The 18,212-nt window shown below is 36.2% G+C and overlaps 2 protein-coding genes across 10 annotated transcripts in view; one reads left to right on the top strand and one right to left on the bottom strand.

The window, feature by feature from the left end:
• Positions 1-18,212, bottom strand: part of LRFN5 (leucine rich repeat and fibronectin type III domain containing 5) — a 292,130-nt gene that overhangs the window by 186,111 nt on the left and 87,807 nt on the right. The window lies entirely within an intron of this gene.
• LOC122742259 (cytochrome c oxidase subunit 6B1-like) lies at positions 5,908-6,321 on the top strand. Its single transcript, XM_043986366.1, has one exon. The coding sequence runs from the start codon at positions 5,908-5,910 to the stop codon at positions 6,166-6,168; it is 261 nt and encodes an 86-aa protein (XP_043842301.1). The 3' UTR covers positions 6,169-6,321.

Genomic DNA, 18,212 nt, shown 5'->3' with positions numbered 1-18,212 from the left:
GTGATATAATGGATGGAAAAGGGATGGAAGGGGCATGGATTTGATAGACTTCAAATTATATTATAAATTATCAAGCAGCAATCATAAAAAGGTCAGTTAGGTGGTACAGTGGACAGTGTATAAGGCCTGGGGTGAGGAAGATTCCTCTTCCTGAGTTCAAATCTAGCCTCAGACATTTACTAGCTGTGTGACCCTGGGCAAGTTACTTAACCCTGTTTGCCTCAGTGTTCTCATCTGTAAAATAAGCTGGAGAAGGAAATGTCAAACCTTTGCCAAGAAAACCCCAAAACGGCATCACAAAGAGTTGGATACTACTGAAAAATGAATGAATTGAAATTATAAAAAACAAATATTTGGTATAGGTTTTTAAAAATCTAAAAGAAGGTCAGTGGAATAGAAAATAAAGAAATCTTCAAAAAGGAATTTTTAAAAATAGCCCAATGATTGATAAACAGAATAACGTAAATTATAATGAGAACTCCTTATTTGATGAAAATTGCTGGCCAAAGCAGAACATATTCTGATAGAAATTAGGATAAAAAGTACCTTTCATAAATATGGTTAATAGGAACATTCTTAAGCAAAAAGGGAAAGGGGGTAGAATTGATCACAAAAGACTAAAAGAAAATATCAATTACATAAAATAAAATATTTTTAATTAAACAAAAGCAATTTATATAAAATAAGAAGAGAATTTGCTTAGTTGAATACTTTTTAATTGTAACTAGGTTTTAGCACTAACCCCTTCATTGGTATCCTATATAAAGCAAGCACCTTTATTTCTGCTATTAATATTTTCTTTTTAAATTCTCACCCAGACGATGGCAGAGGAAAGGCATTGAGCTCTCGAACTCATGACACAATCGCTCCAAAAAACATCCAAATAATGCCATAGGACAATTCCTGGAGCAGCAAAATCCACAGAAGAATGTGCTGAAATCATTTTCCAACTAAGGACAGTTTGAAAGGTCTGAAGGAGGTAGCTGCTATGCTGAGACAGGAGTGGAGCCCAACCCCACAGTCACACTGACATAGATCTAGTCCCAGGAAGGCCTTGTCAGAGAAAGAGAGTCCCAGAGCCTCTGAATCAGCTGCAGCACCAGTGTTGTCTGGAACTAAGATCACAATCTGGTGAGAGGGCTGAGCCCTTGGCAGGGGAGAGATTAGAGGGGTCTATGCAGGTGCTGAGGCAGAACTTGGGTTTTTCACCTTTCCTGGGAACCAGGAGGTAGGCTTGAGTAGCAGTGGCCCAGGTGGGGGAGGGGCACAGGCTCGTCATAGCTGACAACCACAGCACACAAAGCTGGTTGATTAACAAGTTGGTCTGGGGTCATCTATGGACAAGGGAACAGGCCAGGTCAGTGAAGAACCTGCTACTCCTGGAACCTTCTCATGCCACCTGGAACCTCCTGAAGCTTGGTATAGTGCAGTCTGGAAACAGTGCCCCACTTTAAGGAGCTAAAGGAGTCAAGTAAAAGAAAGGCAAGATGAGCAGACAGAGAAAAGTGAGGACCATAAAAAGTTTCTTTAGTGACAAGGAAGACCGAGGCGCACCCTCAGAGGAAAATGTCAATGTTAGGGCCCCAATATCTAGAGCTTCCAAGAAAAATATGAATTGTTCTCAGACCATAGAGGCACTCAAAAAGGACTTTGAAGATAAAGTTAGAGAGGTAGAGGTAAAAATGGAAAGAGAAATGAGGGTGATACAGGAAAGACATGAGAAGAAAGTCAACAGCTTGAAAAGCAAAATGGAAAAGCTACCTGATGAAAATAATTGCCTAAGAATTAGGATTGAACAAATTGAAGCCAGTGACTTTATGAGAAAACAAAACACAATAAAGCAAATCCAAATGAATAAAAAAGTAGAGGGCAATGTGCAATATCTTCTTGGAAAAACTGCTGACCTGGAAAATAGATCCAGGAGAAATAATTTGAAGATTATTGGTCTACCTGAAAACCATGATCAAGGAAAGAGCTTAGCCATCATCTTCCAAGAAATTGTCAGGGAAAACTTCCCTGATATTCTAGAAGCATAAGGTAAAATAGAAATTGAAAGAATCCACTGATCACCTCCTAAAAGAGAAATCAAAATGAAAACCTCCAGGAATATTGTAGACAAATTCCAGAGCTCTCAGGTCAAAGAGAAAATATTTCAAGCTGCCAAAAAGAAAGAATTCAAGCACTGTGGAGCCCCAGTCAGGATAGCACAATATCTAGCAGCTTCTACATTAAAGGACCAGGGGGCATGGAATATGATATTCCAGAGGGCAAAGGAAATGGGATTACAACCAAGAATCACCTATTCAGCAAAATTGGCTATAATCTGTCAGAGGAAAAAATGGGACTTCAATGAAAAGTTTTATACAAAGTTTCTCTGATAAAGGTCTCATTTCTCAAATATATAGGTAACAGAGTCAAATTTATAAAAATAAGAGCCATTCCCCAATCTCTGAAGCTCACTTTTCCTAATGAAAGGTGGTTTTGATGACACAGAGCAGCACCAAGAATAACAGAGCCACAGCACAGATGACAACCCAGCCTTGGTTCTCTACCTCATCGCTATCCTCTGCTCTTTGATTGGAAGGTGGGGAAATGAACTCCAAACCTCCACTTAAGAAAAGAGCTCGGGGGGGGGGGGGCAGCTAGGTTGAGCAGTGGATAGAGTACCTGCCTTGGATTCAGGAGGACCTGAGTTCAAATCCAGCCTCAGACACTTGACACTAGCTGTGTGACCTTGGGCAAGTCACTTAACCCCAATTGCCTCACCAAAAACAAAAAAAAAAGAAAAGAGCTCAGGTCAAACATCTCATTTCTTACCTGTGTACATTACTTTGATACTTATCTGACTGAATTCTCTGATTTTTACCACCCCCACATTAGGCACTCCCCCCATTCCTTTTCAGTTTCTTTTTTAGTTTTCATCCCCAATTAAATTGTAAGCTCATAGAGGGAAGAGACTGCCTCTATTTTTTTCATATTTTTATTCCCGATGCCTAACATACTAGATATTTAATAAATGTCTATTGACTGACTGAGTGATCCCAGCGTAGTCACAGATTTCTCCTCTTGATGTGAGGTTGTGATAATAAGAAGGAGCAACTCCAGAAACATCAGCACCTCTGCACAGATACTTCTGACAAAGTCAACAATTTATCTGGCATCAGGGTCATCTTTAGTAAAGTGCAGACTATTTCAGGATCTAAGTTGAAACCAGGCTCTTCCAGTACGATCACCCACTCAATATTCCTTGGCCCATTTGCCAAAAATTTCCCCTCCCTGAGAGTCTTATCAAGGAAATGAGACAAAATCTTTGCCTCTGTATAGGCCTCTGTGGAAGGGCTGCTCTCTTCTTGCATGGTGGCTAAATATAAGGACTCTCATTTCCCCTACCACCAAGTTAACTAAGTGATCTAGTTTCTTCCATACTGACCATAATAGTATAGAAACAATTTCATGTCTTCTATGCTATTAGAAAGCAAGATGCCTCCCAACAATATCACCTCTTGGTCACCCAAGAATTTTCTGAGGAGGAATTCCTTGAACCATGCCAAAGGAAAATGTCTGTCAATTGAGGAGGACCTAAACTACTTATCCAGGGTGTGTGAAACCCTCTGAGAAAGCAATAAATAAAGATAAGGAAGGTCAGAAAAATATCAGACAGACCTACATCCAAAGACAGTTATGAGATTATTATCAGATCAGTCTTCTTGTAGACCACATCCATGAAACTAGACAAGAGAGCACTATCCCTTTTAGACACAGCTTCTGGGAAGTTGACTACCTAATGTGGGTAGTCAGGTACATAATGATACAACTGTTCATCAGTCGGGGCAACCGTGTCAAACTGAGTTGAGGGAGTTCTGTTTTGCCAAGTGGAGATAGGGGGATGGTTATTTTGGTCAGGAATAGCTACCTTGTCCTTAGTGACAGGAATTATCAGGTCCTATGCCCAGTGTAGCATGGTATAACGACTCAAAAATCCAAATTGACCCTAGACCTACTCCCTCAACTCTGCTATAGTTTGTTACAAATAACTCTAGGGGCAGCTAAGTGGCATAGTGGATAAAGCACCGGCCCTGGATTCAGGAGGACCTGAGTTCAAATCTGGCCTCAGATACTTGACACTAGCTGTGTGACCCTGGGCAAGTCATTTAACCCCAATTTCCTCACAAAAAACCCACAAACAAACAAAAAAACTCCAATCTGGTTTTTGGGGTCACACAGCAAGTAATCTGATATAGGTCATATATGTACAATCACATTGAACATATTTCTGCATTAGTCATGTAATGAGAGAATGAGAACAAAAAGAGTTCTCACCATTGAGAGCTTCTGTGTTGACAGGGCAGAGCCAAACACAAACTCACATGAGGACAATACTCTCAAATTGCCTACATGAGAAGCTTCAAGAGAGAAGATGAATTGGTCTCAAGACCAAAAAGCCTTCTTGGAAGAGCTCAAAAAGGATTTAAAAATCAATTGAGGGGCAGCTAGGTGGCACAGTGGATAGAGCACCAGCCCTGGAGTCAGGAGTACCTGAGTTCAAATCCAGCCTCAGACACTTAATACTTACTAGCTGTGTGACCCTGGGCAAGTCACTTAACCCCAATTGCCTCACTAAAAATAATAATAATATAAAAATCAATTGAGAGGGGCAGCTAGGAGTACATGAGTTCAAATCTGGCCTCAGACACTTAACACTTACTAGCTGTGTGACCCTGGGCAAGTCACTTAACACCAATTGCCTGACTAAAAAAAAAATCAATTGAAGTGGGATGGAGGGAAATAGTTATGATGATTGATTATAATGGCAAAATGTATGGTACCTACCTTGCTGGGCTTTTATGAAGAAAATTCTCTGTCGAGCTTAAGGTACTATATACAGGTTATGATGAACAGGATACTATCAGAAAAACCTGGAAAGACCTACATGAACTGAAGCAGAGTGAAATGTACTGTATATAAAATAACAGCAATAGTGGGGGATGATCTGCTGGGAAGCATGTGGTTATTTTCAACAAGGCAATGATCCAATATAACCCTGAAAGACTTATGAAGATTGCTGCCCATGTGCAGAGAAAGAATTGATAGTATCTGAAAACAGATGGAAATATATTTAAATTTTTTTTCATTTCCTCTGACAATTCCTTAATCTGAAGTTTTGGGTTTTTTGACTGTTTTCTCTCACAACTAGCTAATGTGGGAATTTTTCCATGACTACTCATGTATAACTTATTTTGAATTGCTTGAGTTCTTGTGGGTGAGGGGTGTGAATGGAGGGGGGAATAGAAGTTGGCCTCAGACACTTGATACTTACTAGCTGTGTGACCCTGGGCAAGTCACTTAACCCTCATTGCCCCACCAAAAACAAACAAACAAAAAATAATTTAAGCAAAAAATAAGAAAAAGACAAGAATTGAATAAAAATTTTGACTTTCAAATATCAGACTCAAAAGAAACATAAAAAGGTAAACAGGAAAGAGAAATCACATACTGGAAAATTATACTCATATGTCCTAAACACTTTCTCATCACCAGGGCAATTAGGAGAGCACAGGTCTGAGTTGAGTATGATGGGATGAGAAAATTAAGAGATGAGAAAGAAGAATACACTGGAAGAAGGGGAAAGGAAGAGGTAGAATGGGGTAAATTATCTGACATAAAAAGAGGACTAAAAGAGATTTTACAATGACAGGGAAGATGGGGAAGTGGAGGAGTAGCATGTGAACTTTACTCTCATCAAGATTAACTCAAAGTTATAAAAACAAATGTTGAAAATTTGTTGTTTAAAATCTAAATTTGTGGGTCTCGAACCTGCTGTGCTGGGGGTCACATTGAGTCTGCGACGTCCGGAGGAGCGGCGGACACAGCGACAGGACAGCAGCAGAAGCGATCTCAGGAGCCACCATGTCTGAAGACATCAAATCCAAGATCCAAAACTACCTCACGGCACCATTTGACAGCCGCTTCCCCAACCAGAACCAGACTCGCTACTGCTGGCAGAACTACCTGGATTTTCACCGTTGTGAGAAGGCCATGAACGATAGAGGCGGTGACGCATCTGTCTGCCAGTGGTACAAGCGTGTCTACAAGTCCCTCTGTCCCGCGTCCTGGGTGAATTCTTGGGATGATCGCATTGCAGAAGATACCTTCCCTGGGAAGATCTGAGCCACTTTCTCTTCCTCCCTCATCCCCACCCTAATGCCTGGGGCTGGATCCCTTCTTCCTTCCGAGTGGGAGGAATGTGATCTTTGACTGCCCTTGCACTGGGAGACCTGAATCATGTTAAAATAAACTGTATTGGAATCGAAAAAAAAAAAATCTAAATTTGTGTTCTAATCTGTTCCCCCACCCCAGTCTTGGGGGGAAGCTGGCTAAAACCACTGATAAATTCAACAAGACTTTAGGCTTTTAAAGATTTATTAAAATATATATTATAAGTTAGTGAAGAGAGAGACAGAGATTGAGAACAGATTCCTTATGGCATGCAAATCCTACCTCAGATCTAATTCGGTATAGCCAGAGAGAAAGAAAGCAATTTCCTTTCCTAGCAGCCCACATGAAATCTCTCACCACCACGCCAGTGTCTGAACGACTAAGAGGGCCTTTCCCGCCTCCCCAACCCCACTGTTCTCCATCTGCCACCACACTCGTTTCCTGGATGAAAAGAGGCCGATCCTCAATGGCTTCTCCCAGAAGCCATCTGTGAAACAGGAAGCTCCAAGCTAATTGACTGGTAGCTCTGATTGACAAGTCCCACAGGTGGTTCTATAGATGTAACTTCTGGAAGCTAAAGTCACATGGTCTCTAAATCACATGCTTTCTCCTCATGGCAGAGCTTCCCTACAGTATCTCTCCAGCAGGAGTGCCATTCCAATTTTCACAAAAACTAAAGATTAACTCAAAGAAAAAAATAACATACACACTCATGTGGGTATAGAAATCTATCTTACCATACAAAAAGGAGGAAAGGAAGGGGATCAGAGAAGAGGGGCAGGGAGAGATGAAAGTCAGATGCAAAACACTTTTGAGAATGGAAAGGTTAAAATGAGAGAAAAAGTAGGATGAATGGGGAAAATAGGATAGAGGGAAATACGGTTTGTAATCATTACTGTGAAAAAATTTTATAAGTTTTTCTGACAAAGAACTCATTTCTCAAATATGTAGAAAACTGGGTCAAATCTATAGAAATAGATCATTATACAATATTGTTGTTACTGTGTCCACTATTCTCCTGGTTCTACCAATTTGACATTGCATCAGTTCATGTAAATCTTTACAGGTGTGTTGTTTTTTTTAGACCATAACAATCAAATACAGGGTGGGCCAAAAGTCATGAAGGGGTTTCAATATTTAATAACTCCTTTATTTTTGTATGTGTATGTATGTGTATGCATGTGTGTCTGTGTCTCTGAGTGTATATATGTATATGTTTATACATATGTGTGTATAGGCCACAGATTTTATAGATATAAGTATATAGCTGTATATAGTCCACAGGTAAGAATAAATTTAATCTTGAGAATGGTTTCAATATACATTAAGGAAAAATTGGTCTAGCCTACTTATTGGCCCTTAAGATATTGCTCTTACTACCTAGCTGGATTCAGACCAATCATGCTGCTACTTTCCAACAATCTTCACACCACCCTCCTGCACTCTAACTTCTATCTCCAAGCCGCTACTTCACTTTTACCCTTTTTCCAATGGGTTTCTGACTGTTCACCATAACTAGATTTACTCAGATCCACCACTCTCCCCTGTAGCTATCACCAGACACTTATTGCCACCACTCTCCTTTTCTACCTCTATCCTAAGGAACTGTAATTTATAGACTGGAACTGTAATAAAAAAATACCCTTTTCTGAAAGTATATGTCAATAACTTGCCCTATAATGAATTTATCCTTATTATTTTCCTTATCAAAATACCCTTCCCTGGCTACCACTCCCATGCATGAGGTGTTTTCTCCTATTAGAATGCTTGGTCTTAGTAATACCGTAACATTCACTTTCAGTTTTTGTCATTTTCTTTCTTACTTACTACATTTATGAAGTAATTATGTATATAATTTTCTTGGCTTTATTTATTTCTCTCTGCATATGTTCATACAAGTCTTTCCATATTCTCTGTAGTGAATCATATTCATTATTTCATACAACACAGTAATGTCCTATTCCATTCACATTCCACAGTTTGTTTAGCATTTCCCTAATCAATGGGAATTGACTTTGTTCCCAGTTCTTTGCTAAAACACACAAAAAGTAATGCTATAAATATTTTGGTATATAGAGGGGCTTTCATCTTATCAGTGAACTCCTTGGAAGGAAGTAAGGAAACCAGGAAACCAGGAAACCAAGAAGCCAGGTTGTGGAGATTAGGAGAGAGCATTCCAGGAATGGGTCTCAGTCAATAAAAATGCACTGAAAAGGGAGATGGGAGGTTGTACAAACAACAGCAAGGAGACCAATGTCACTCAACCATAGACTATTTGGTACTGAGTATGAGTATACTCAGTAGTAAAAATTCTGGCTGAAAATATATGGATATTTTTGTCTCTTTATTAACAATTACAAATTGCTTTCCAGAATACTTGCATATGTTCATAGTTTCACCAAAAATGCACTAATATGCCTAATTGTCCCACAACTCCTACCATATTGACTATTCCATCTCTTTTCATCTTTGCCAATTTCCTCAGTGTGAGATGAGACATCTAGGGAATCTTGATTTAAGTTTGTCTTATTATTAGTGATTTAGAATAGTATTTCTACTTATGGTTGATAAGAGTTTATAACTCTCACTTATGACTGTGGAGAAGAGAGAGTAGTCCATACCTCTTGGAAAACCAGGACTTATTTGAAATATTAGATAAAAAGATTTTTCTTCCCATTCAATCACTTCCCTTCTTATGCAACCCTTCTTTTCAACTTCATGTAATTAAAGTTATATATTTGAGCTTCTGTAATTGTCTCTATTTTTTGTTCTAAGAATATGGTTTTGAGGCCTTGTTGTTTTGGAATCCCACTTAGAAAAAGTATTGGGAGGTGGAGCCAAGATGGAGGAGAGAAGCCAGGATGTTGCTTGAACTCTCCCAAATTTCCCTCAGAAACAACATAGATTTTTGGGCTATAGAACCTACAAAAAGACAGAATGAAATAATCTTCCAACTTAAGATAACCTAGAAGGACTTCAGGGAAGGTCTAGCTCACCCAGGAAAAAGAGGAGTGCAGCTCAGCCAGAGGATATCTGGGCAAGCAAGCAAAAGACTCTTAGCCATAGCACAAATCAGCAGCTGAGGACCCTTGGTCCTAGCTCAGCAATCTAGTGGCACAGTAGGTCCATTGTGAGGCCCTCAGCTTCAACACGGAAGGCAATCTGCCAGCTGGGGTATGAAGTATATGACAGGTATAACTGTCATATCCCAGTGCAATGAGCAAGCTTCAAGCCCCTGAGGCCTCAGAGAAGAAAGCCAGTGACTGGGTCCCAGGCCTCCAGAAAAAGAAGCTTGGAACAGTGCATGCTCTACCCCAGGAGCAGAGCTCAACTTTAAAAGGCACAAAACAAGCTAGAATATGCGTAAGAAGGAAAAGAGCCCTCACCATAGAAATCTACTATGGAAATAGAGAAGACCAAAACACAAAAAGAGGAAAGAAAAACATGGGGTGCTGATAAAAGAGAGGTCAAAACTAGGAAGTAAAGAGGGAAAGGAAAGGGAGGTGAGACTGATAGAAGGGAGGATAGATTGAGGAAGGTGGGGGTCAGAAGCAAAACACTGGCAAAAAAGGAACATAGCAAAAAGAGAGAGAAAAGTATAAACAAGGGGAAAAATAGAATGAAGGGAAATGCACAGGTAGTAATCATAACTGTGAATGTTAATGGGATGAACTCTCCCATAAAACAGAAGTGGATTGCAGAGTGGATTTCCTGGTGATAAATTGTTGTAATCCCTTGTTAATATTCTAGTTAGAATCTTTGCATCAATATTCATTAGGGAAATTGGTCTATAATTTTCTTTTTTGTTTTTGCTCTTCTTTTTTTAGGTATCAGCACCATATTTGTCTCATAAAAGTAATTTGGTGGGATTCTAGAATAGGCTGATTTAAGGATTTTATTTCCCCTTCTGTCCACCTGGGCAATTTATATTTTCATAAATATTCATCTATTTCATTTAGATTGTTAAATTAATTGGCATATAGTTGGGCAAAATATCTCCTAATTATTGCTTTAATTTCCTCTTCGTTGGTGGTGAAATTCACCCTTTTCATTTTTGATACTGGTAATTTGGTTTTCTTTTTTTTAATCAAATAAACCAAAGGTTTATCTATTTTACTGTTGTTGTTTTCATAAAACCAGCTTTTAATTTTATTTATTAATACTATAGTGTTCTTATATTCAATTGTACTAATCTTTCTTTTGGTTTTCAGAATTCCTATGACCAGGTGGGATTTACAATAGGAATGCAAGGTTGATTCAGTATTATGAAAACTATCAACATAATTGACTACATCAAAACTACCAAAATCATATAATTATTTCAATAGATGCAGAGAAAGCTTTTGACAAAATACAGCATCCATTCCTATTAAAAACATGAGAGAGCATAGGAATAAATAGAGCTTTACTTAAGATGATAAACAGCATCAGCAAGTATTACATGCAATGGGGTGAAGTTATGTGTTACCAAAAATTATCAGGGGTGAAATAAGGATGTCCATTATCACCACTATTATTCAATATTGTACTAGAAATGTTAGCCTTAGCAATAAGAGAGGAAAAAGAAATTGAAGGAATTACAATAGACAAGGAGGAAACAAAATAGTCACTCTTTGCAGGTGATATGATGGTATAGGAAATCCTAAAGAATCAACTGAAAAACTACTTGAAAGAATTAAGAACTTGAGCAAAGTTGCAGGATATAAAATAAACCCACAAAAATCATCAGCATTTATTTATATGACCAACAATGTCCAACAGCAAGAAATAGAAAGATAAATTCCATTTAAAATAACTCTGGATAATATAAAATATTTGGGAATCTAACTGCCAAGGCAAATCCAGGAACCCATATGAACACAGTTACAAAACACTTCACACAAATAAAATTAAATCTAAACAAATAGAAAAATATCAATTTTTCCTCATTGGTAAGCTGAGCTAATATAATAAAAATGACAATTCTACCTAAATTAATTTACTTATTCAATGTCATACAAATCAAACTACCAAATAATTACTTCATAGACCTAGAAAAAAATAATAACAAAATTTATCAGAAAGAATATCAAGAATATCAAGGGAATCAATGGGAAAAATGCAAAGCAAAGTGTCCTAGCCATACCAGACCTAAAACTATATTATAAAGTGTCAACCATCAAAACTATTTGGCACTGGCTAAGAAATAGTGGTGGGTGAGTGGAATAGGTTAAGCACACAAAACATGGGAGTAAATGAATGAATATAGCAATCTCCCATTTGAAAAACCCAAAGACCCTAGCCTCTGGGACAATAACTTACTATTTGACAAAAACTGCTGAGAATTATGGCAGAAACTAGGCATAGACCAACATCTTACACCAAATACCAAAGTAAAGTCAAAATGGGTACATGATGTAGACATAAAAGTTACCACAGGCAAATTAGAAAAGAAAGGAATGGTTTACTTGTCAGACCTATGGAGATGAGAAGAATTTATGATCAAAGATGAGAAGAAAACATTATTAAATGCAAAATCGATCATTTTATTACATTAAATTTAAAAGGTTTTGCAAAAACAAAACAAATGCAGCCAAAATTTGAAGAAAAGCAGAAATCTTGGGAAACAATTTTCACAGCCAGTGTTTCTGATAAAGGCCTAACTTCTCAAATATATAGAGAACTGAATCATATTTATAAAAATATGTCATTCCCAAATGAGAACTGGTCAAAGGATATGAACAGGAGGAGTTTTCAGATGAATAAATTAAAACTGTGTGCACCCATATGTTCTCAATCACTACTGATTAGAGAAATGCAAATTAAAAGTACTCTGAAGTACCATCTAACCAACTGACTAATATGACAAAAAAGGAAAATGATAAATGTTGGAGATGTGGGAAAATTGGAACTCTTATGCATTGTTGGGGAAAATGTGAACTGTTCCAACCATTCTGGAGAGCAATTTAGAACCAGTCCCAAAAGGCAACTGTGCATACCCTGCTTTCACCCAGCAATACCACTAGTAGGGCTATATCCAAAAGAGATCATAAAAAAGGGAAATGACCCACATGTATAAAAATATGAATAGCTGTGCTATTCATGTGTGATGGCAAAGAATTGGAAATTGAGGGGATGCCCTGAACAAGTTGTGGTATATGAATGTAATGGAACACTTTTATGCTATGAGAAATGATGAGCAGGTAGATTTCAGAAAAACCTGGACTTACATGAACTGATTAAGAGTGAAGTGAGTAGAAGCAAGAGAACAATGTACACAGTAACAATGTATGATGATCAACTGTGATAGACTTACCTCTTCTCCGCAATACAATTATCTAAGACAACGCCAAAAGACTCATGATGAAATATGCTTTCCAAATCCAGAAAAAGGACTATGGAGTCTAAATGAAGATTGAAGCATACTATTTTCACTTTTCTTGTTGTTGGATTTTTTAATTCTTTCTTGTGTTTTTTTTCTTTTGTTCTGATCCTTCTCTCACAAAATGACTAATGTGGAAATATATTTAACATGATTGTAATGTATGACCTATATCAGATTGCTTGATAGGTTCAGAAGGGGCAAGAGAGAGGAAGGGAGAAAAATTTGGAACTCAAAATCTTACAAAAATGAATGTTAAAAACTATCTTTACATATAATTGGAAAAAAATTAAATTAAATGCTATTTTTAAATATACATAGTTTCAATATGCATATGAGCAGGTTTTATTCCAATTTTTAAAAACTGCATAATACTTAATATTCAGTTCACTTACCCTTTATGGAATATGGAATAAGGTATTGGTTTAAACCCTATTTCTGCCAGACTGCTTTTCAGTTTCTTTAACAGTTGTTATAAAATATGGAGATTTTCCTAAGGAAATTGTATTTTCTTGTTTATTCAGCACTGGGTTATTGAGTTCCATTACCTCTGATTTTTTGTTGTCTATTCTATTCCATTGAATTCTATTTTTAAATTAATACTAAATTATTTTTGTTATTGCTACTTTCTTATATTATTTGAAATATCAAAGTGTTTTTCGCCTTCATTTCTGCTTTTTTCATTATTTTTCTTGATATTCTAGATCTTTTGTTGTTCCAAATCAATTTTATTAAAGTTTTATAAGGTAGCCATTCAATAGTTTGATTACTACAGTATTAAATTTATAAATTAACTTTGAACATATTGTCATTTTTTTATATTGTCATAGTCCAATCATGGGCACTGAATATTTCTCCAATTATTTAAGTTACTTTTTTATTTCTTTAAGGAGTACTATGTAACTGAATCTATACTAGTTTCTTCTTAGGCCTAAGTAGATTGATTGCCAAGTTATTTCTATATTTTGTAGTTATTTTTAATGGGGTTTCACTTCCTATTATTGCCTCTTGGACTATTAATATATGGAAATGCTATTGATTGTTATGGGTTTATTTTTGTGGCCTTTAATTTTGCTTTTCTTAATTAGTACTTCAGTTTATTTCTTGGGATTTTCTGACTAAAACATCACATCATTTACATGTCATGATCTTTATCATCTCCTTAACCTATCTTTAGATCTGTATTTATTTATCCTTTTTTATTTCTATAGCTAACATGTCTAAAATTTATAACCAACAATACTGGGTAAAGTGGGCATCCTTGATTTATTTTTGCATTTATTGGAATATCTTCTAGTGTATCCTTATTGCATGGGTCATTTACTTTTTTATCTTTTATGTATTAAAAAGGTCTTTCTGTGCCTATACTTCATAGGGTTATTATTCTTTTGCATCTTTTGAGATAACCAGGTAGTTTTGTGTTTATGTTTTTAGTATTGATGATTTAAATATGATGATTATTTTTCTAATTTTGAATTATTCTTGCCTCTTTAGTATAAATTCAACCTGGTTATAATGTATTATTTCTTGAATGAATTATTGCCATTCGCATTGAGTAATGACATTTGCAAACAGTTGTCCTTTTATGCTTGATTCATCTCTGACATTAAACCTATATTTTTCTAGTAAAAGGAGTCTGGCAGTGTCATTACTTTCTTTGTTTTTAAATTAATTTGTTTAGTTGGTATTAATTGTCCTTCAAAAGTATATTAGAATTCTCAGGTTAATCCATAAGGATGAGGACTTCCCCACCACTACCACTCTTTATTATTGCTTTTACAAATAGTTCTATTTCCCAAATAATTAGAGAAATACTCATGGGTAGATTAGGCCAATATGATTAAATTGAAAATATTACCTAAATTTATTTATTTATTCAGTGTTGTGCCAATAAAACTGATCAAAAGTATTTTTATAGACAATCAAAATTTAAAAATTAATATGGAGGAAAACAAGGTCAAGAATGTCATGGTTAGTAATGGAAAAAAATGGGAAGGATAGCGATCCATCAGTAGTAGGTCTCAAATTGTACTTCAAAGCAGTATTATCAAAATAGTTTGGCACCAAAAAGGAAAAAAAGTAAATTAATCAATGTAATAGATTGAGTATACATTTTACATCTCTTCAGAACCAATTGAACACAGTAGCATAGTATTTGGCAAACTCAAAAACTCAAACAAAAAACTAACAAAATCTTCTGGGAAAACTAGATAACAATCTGGCAGAAATTAGGGTTACATCCACACCTCACAGTACACACAAAATTAAGCTAAAAATAAATTTTTCTGTTTTTCAGTCATGTCTGACTTTTTGTGACCCTGTTTTGGGGATTACAAAGAGAAAACTGAGGCTAACAGGGTTAAGTGACTTGCAAAGGTTACACAGCTAGTATGTACCTGAAGTGGGATTTGAAATCAGGTCTCTCCTGGCTTCAGGCATTTTATCCACTGCATCAACTAGCTGCCCCAAACTAACACATGAAATATATCATAAAGAAATTAAAAGAAAAAGGAATTACTTTTCATATGGATAGGGCAAGAGATCATGATGAAATAAGTTATAGAAAGAAATAGACAACTTTGATTACATAATTTTTTAATTGCATAAACCAAAATATAATGTAGTAAAAAATTATTAGAAGAGAAATGGGTAATTGGAGAAAAAGTCTTTGCAACAAGTTTCTCTGATAAAGATTTATTTCCAAAATAGATATAGAACTTATTCAAATTTATAATTCCTCAATAAATATAAATGGTCAAAGAATAGTTCTTGTAGGAAAAAAATCCGTTATCAACAATCATATGTTAAAATGCTCTAAATCACTAAAAATTAGAAGAAATGAAAATTAAGCAACTTTGAGGTTCCATTTCACACCTATCAAACTGGCAAAGTTGCCAATAGTGGAAAATGACAAATGATGGTGGAGCTATGAGAAAACTACCGCACTGCTGTTACAACAGTGAACTGGTCAAGTCATTCTGGAAAAATCCACTTTGCAGCCTATGGCACTAGTACCTTCAAACCCCAACTAGAATTCCACATTCTGTAAGAAGCTTATCCTTTTAATGCTAGTGCCTTCTATTATGTCCAATTTATTCTGTATATGTATTGTTTGTACATAGTTGTTTCCATGGGGTCTCCCCATTAGACTCAGCTCCTTTAGAGCAAGGACTTTTTTTTTTTTTTTTGGTATCCACAGCACTTGGCAAAATTCCTGGCACATAGTAGTTGCTTAAAATGTTTGTTGGGGGCAGATAGGTGGCGCAGTGGACAAAGCACTGGCCTTGGATTCAGGAGTACCTGAGTTCAAAGCCAGCCTCAGACACTTGACACTTAACTGGCTGTGTGACCCTGGGCAAGTCACTTAACCCTCATTGCCCTTCAAAAAAAAATGCTTGTTGGCTGACTGGCTGTTTCTTTTATATACATATACGTCATCTCTGTAACTTTCAACTGACAATTGCAGATGCCTGGAATACTCTCCTTCCTTACCCATGCTTCTTGTTTTTGATGGATTCTATTCAAAACTGCATTAAAAAATCTCACTTTTTGCAGGAGGCCCTTCCTCCCTCCACCTCAGTACCTTTCTGCTCCTCAAATTGTTAGTGCCTTCCCTCAGGCCCTCTGCTAGTCTCCTCTTATAAAATTTCATTTCACTTGCTATTCTTGTCAGTTTCTATAGATTTGTGGATGATTCTTTTTTTGCAATTAATAAAAGTATTTTATTATTTTCCAGTTACATGTAATGATAGTTTTCAACATTTGTTTTCATAGGATTTCTAGTTCCAAATTTCTCTCCCCCTTCCCTTTGCTCCCCCCTCCCCAAGATGAAAAGCAATCTGATGTAGTTTTTATATATACAATCACATTCAACATATTTCTGCATTAGTCATATTGCGAAAGAAGAATCAGAACAAAAGGGAAAAACTTCAAAAAAAGAAGGGAAAAAAATGGCCAAAAAGTAGAAACAGTGTGATTCAATCTGCATTCATAATCCACAGTTCTTTTTTCTGGATGTTGAGAACATTTTCTATCATGAGTTCTTTGAAACTGTTTTGGATCATTGCACTGCTGAGAAGAGTCAAGTCTAACACCATTGTTCATCACCCAATTGTTCCTGTTACTGTGTACAATGTGCTCCTCTCAGTCAGCATCAGTTCATGTAAGTCTTTCCAGGTCCTTCCGAACTCCCCCTGCTCATCGTTTCTTACAGCACATTAGTATTCCATTACATTCATATACCACAACTTGTTTAGTCATTCCCCAATTGATGGGTATTCCTTCGATTTCCAATTCTTTGCCACCACAAAGAGAGCTGATATACAATATTTTTGTACATGTATGGTATGTGTTGTAAGAAACGATGAGCAGGAGGAGTTCAGAGAAACCTGGAAGGACTTGCATGAACTGATGATGAGTGAGATAAGCAGGACCAGGAGAACATTGTACACAGTATCATCAAACTTTTGTGTTAATCAAACTGTGATAGACCTTGATTCCTACTCAGAAATACAATGGTACAAGATAGTTCCAAAGGACTGAATATTGATGCAGATTGACCATAGTATTTCTTATGGGTTTGTGGTGCTGTTTTTCTTCTTAAGGTTATTTCTTTTAGCTCTGATTCTTCTCTTATAACATGACTAATGCAGAAATATGTTTGGTGTTATTGTACATATATAACCTATATTGGATTGTTTGCTGTCTTGGGGAGGCAGGGGGAGAGGAGGGAGGGAAAAAAATTTGAAACTAGTAATCTTATGGAAACAAATGTTGAAAACTGTCTCTGCATGTAACTGGAAAATAATAAAATAATAAAATGCTTTTGTAATTTAAAAAAATGGTGTGGCCTTGTACATGTCCCCATGGTACCATTGATTTCTTTTTTCTTGTTTTTTTTTTATTTGTAGTAAATGTATATTTCTGAGGTTCACCCTAATTTTTTTCAACCTTAATAGTATTTTATTTTTTCCAGTTACAGGTAAAGAGAGTTTTCAATGTTCATTTTTATAAGCTTTTGAGTATCAAATTTTTCACCCTCCCTTCCCTTCCCCCTCCCCAAGATGGCAAGCAATCTGGTATAGATTGTATATGTACGATCACATTAAACATACTTCCACATTAGTCATGTTGTGAAAGATAATCAAAACAAAAAGGTAAAAACCTCAAAAAAGAAAAAAAACCTAAAACTAGCATGTTTCAATCTGCATTCAGATTCCATACTTCTTTTTCTGGACATGGAGAGCAGTTTCCATCATGAGTCCTTTGGAATTTATTGTCTTGGATCATTGTATTTGCTGAGAAAAGCCTAGTCTGCCACAGCTGATCATCACACAATGTTGCTATCACTGTGTACAATGTTCTCAGCACATTGATTTTATTTTCACAAATAAAAACTGTGGCTATGATTTTAGTACTATTTAGTACAATATTTCCTGTACCTAATATGTTCAAGTAATAACTCTATTTTTTTATCCAGTACCAATTGTTTTTAATTACTATTCACTATGAGATATGATAATAATGGATTATCTCTTTTCCTGCACACTTCTCTTAATTATTACCTTTAAGATTCTTGACCTTTTGTAAATCCATATGAATTTTCTTATTATTATTATTATTTTAGGTCTATAAA

This window comes from Dromiciops gliroides, chromosome 2 (genome assembly GCF_019393635.1).
Source record: "Dromiciops gliroides isolate mDroGli1 chromosome 2, mDroGli1.pri, whole genome shotgun sequence".
NCBI classification, from domain to species: domain Eukaryota; kingdom Metazoa; phylum Chordata; class Mammalia; order Microbiotheria; family Microbiotheriidae; genus Dromiciops; species Dromiciops gliroides.
This window is presented reverse-complemented; position numbering and strand designations above follow the sequence as displayed.

What these genes read in the sequence shown, in the direction of transcription:
- LOC122742259 (XM_043986366.1), top strand. Translation starts at nt 5,908, where the DNA reads ATGTCTGAAGACATCAAATCCAAGATCCAAAACTACCTCACGGCACCA.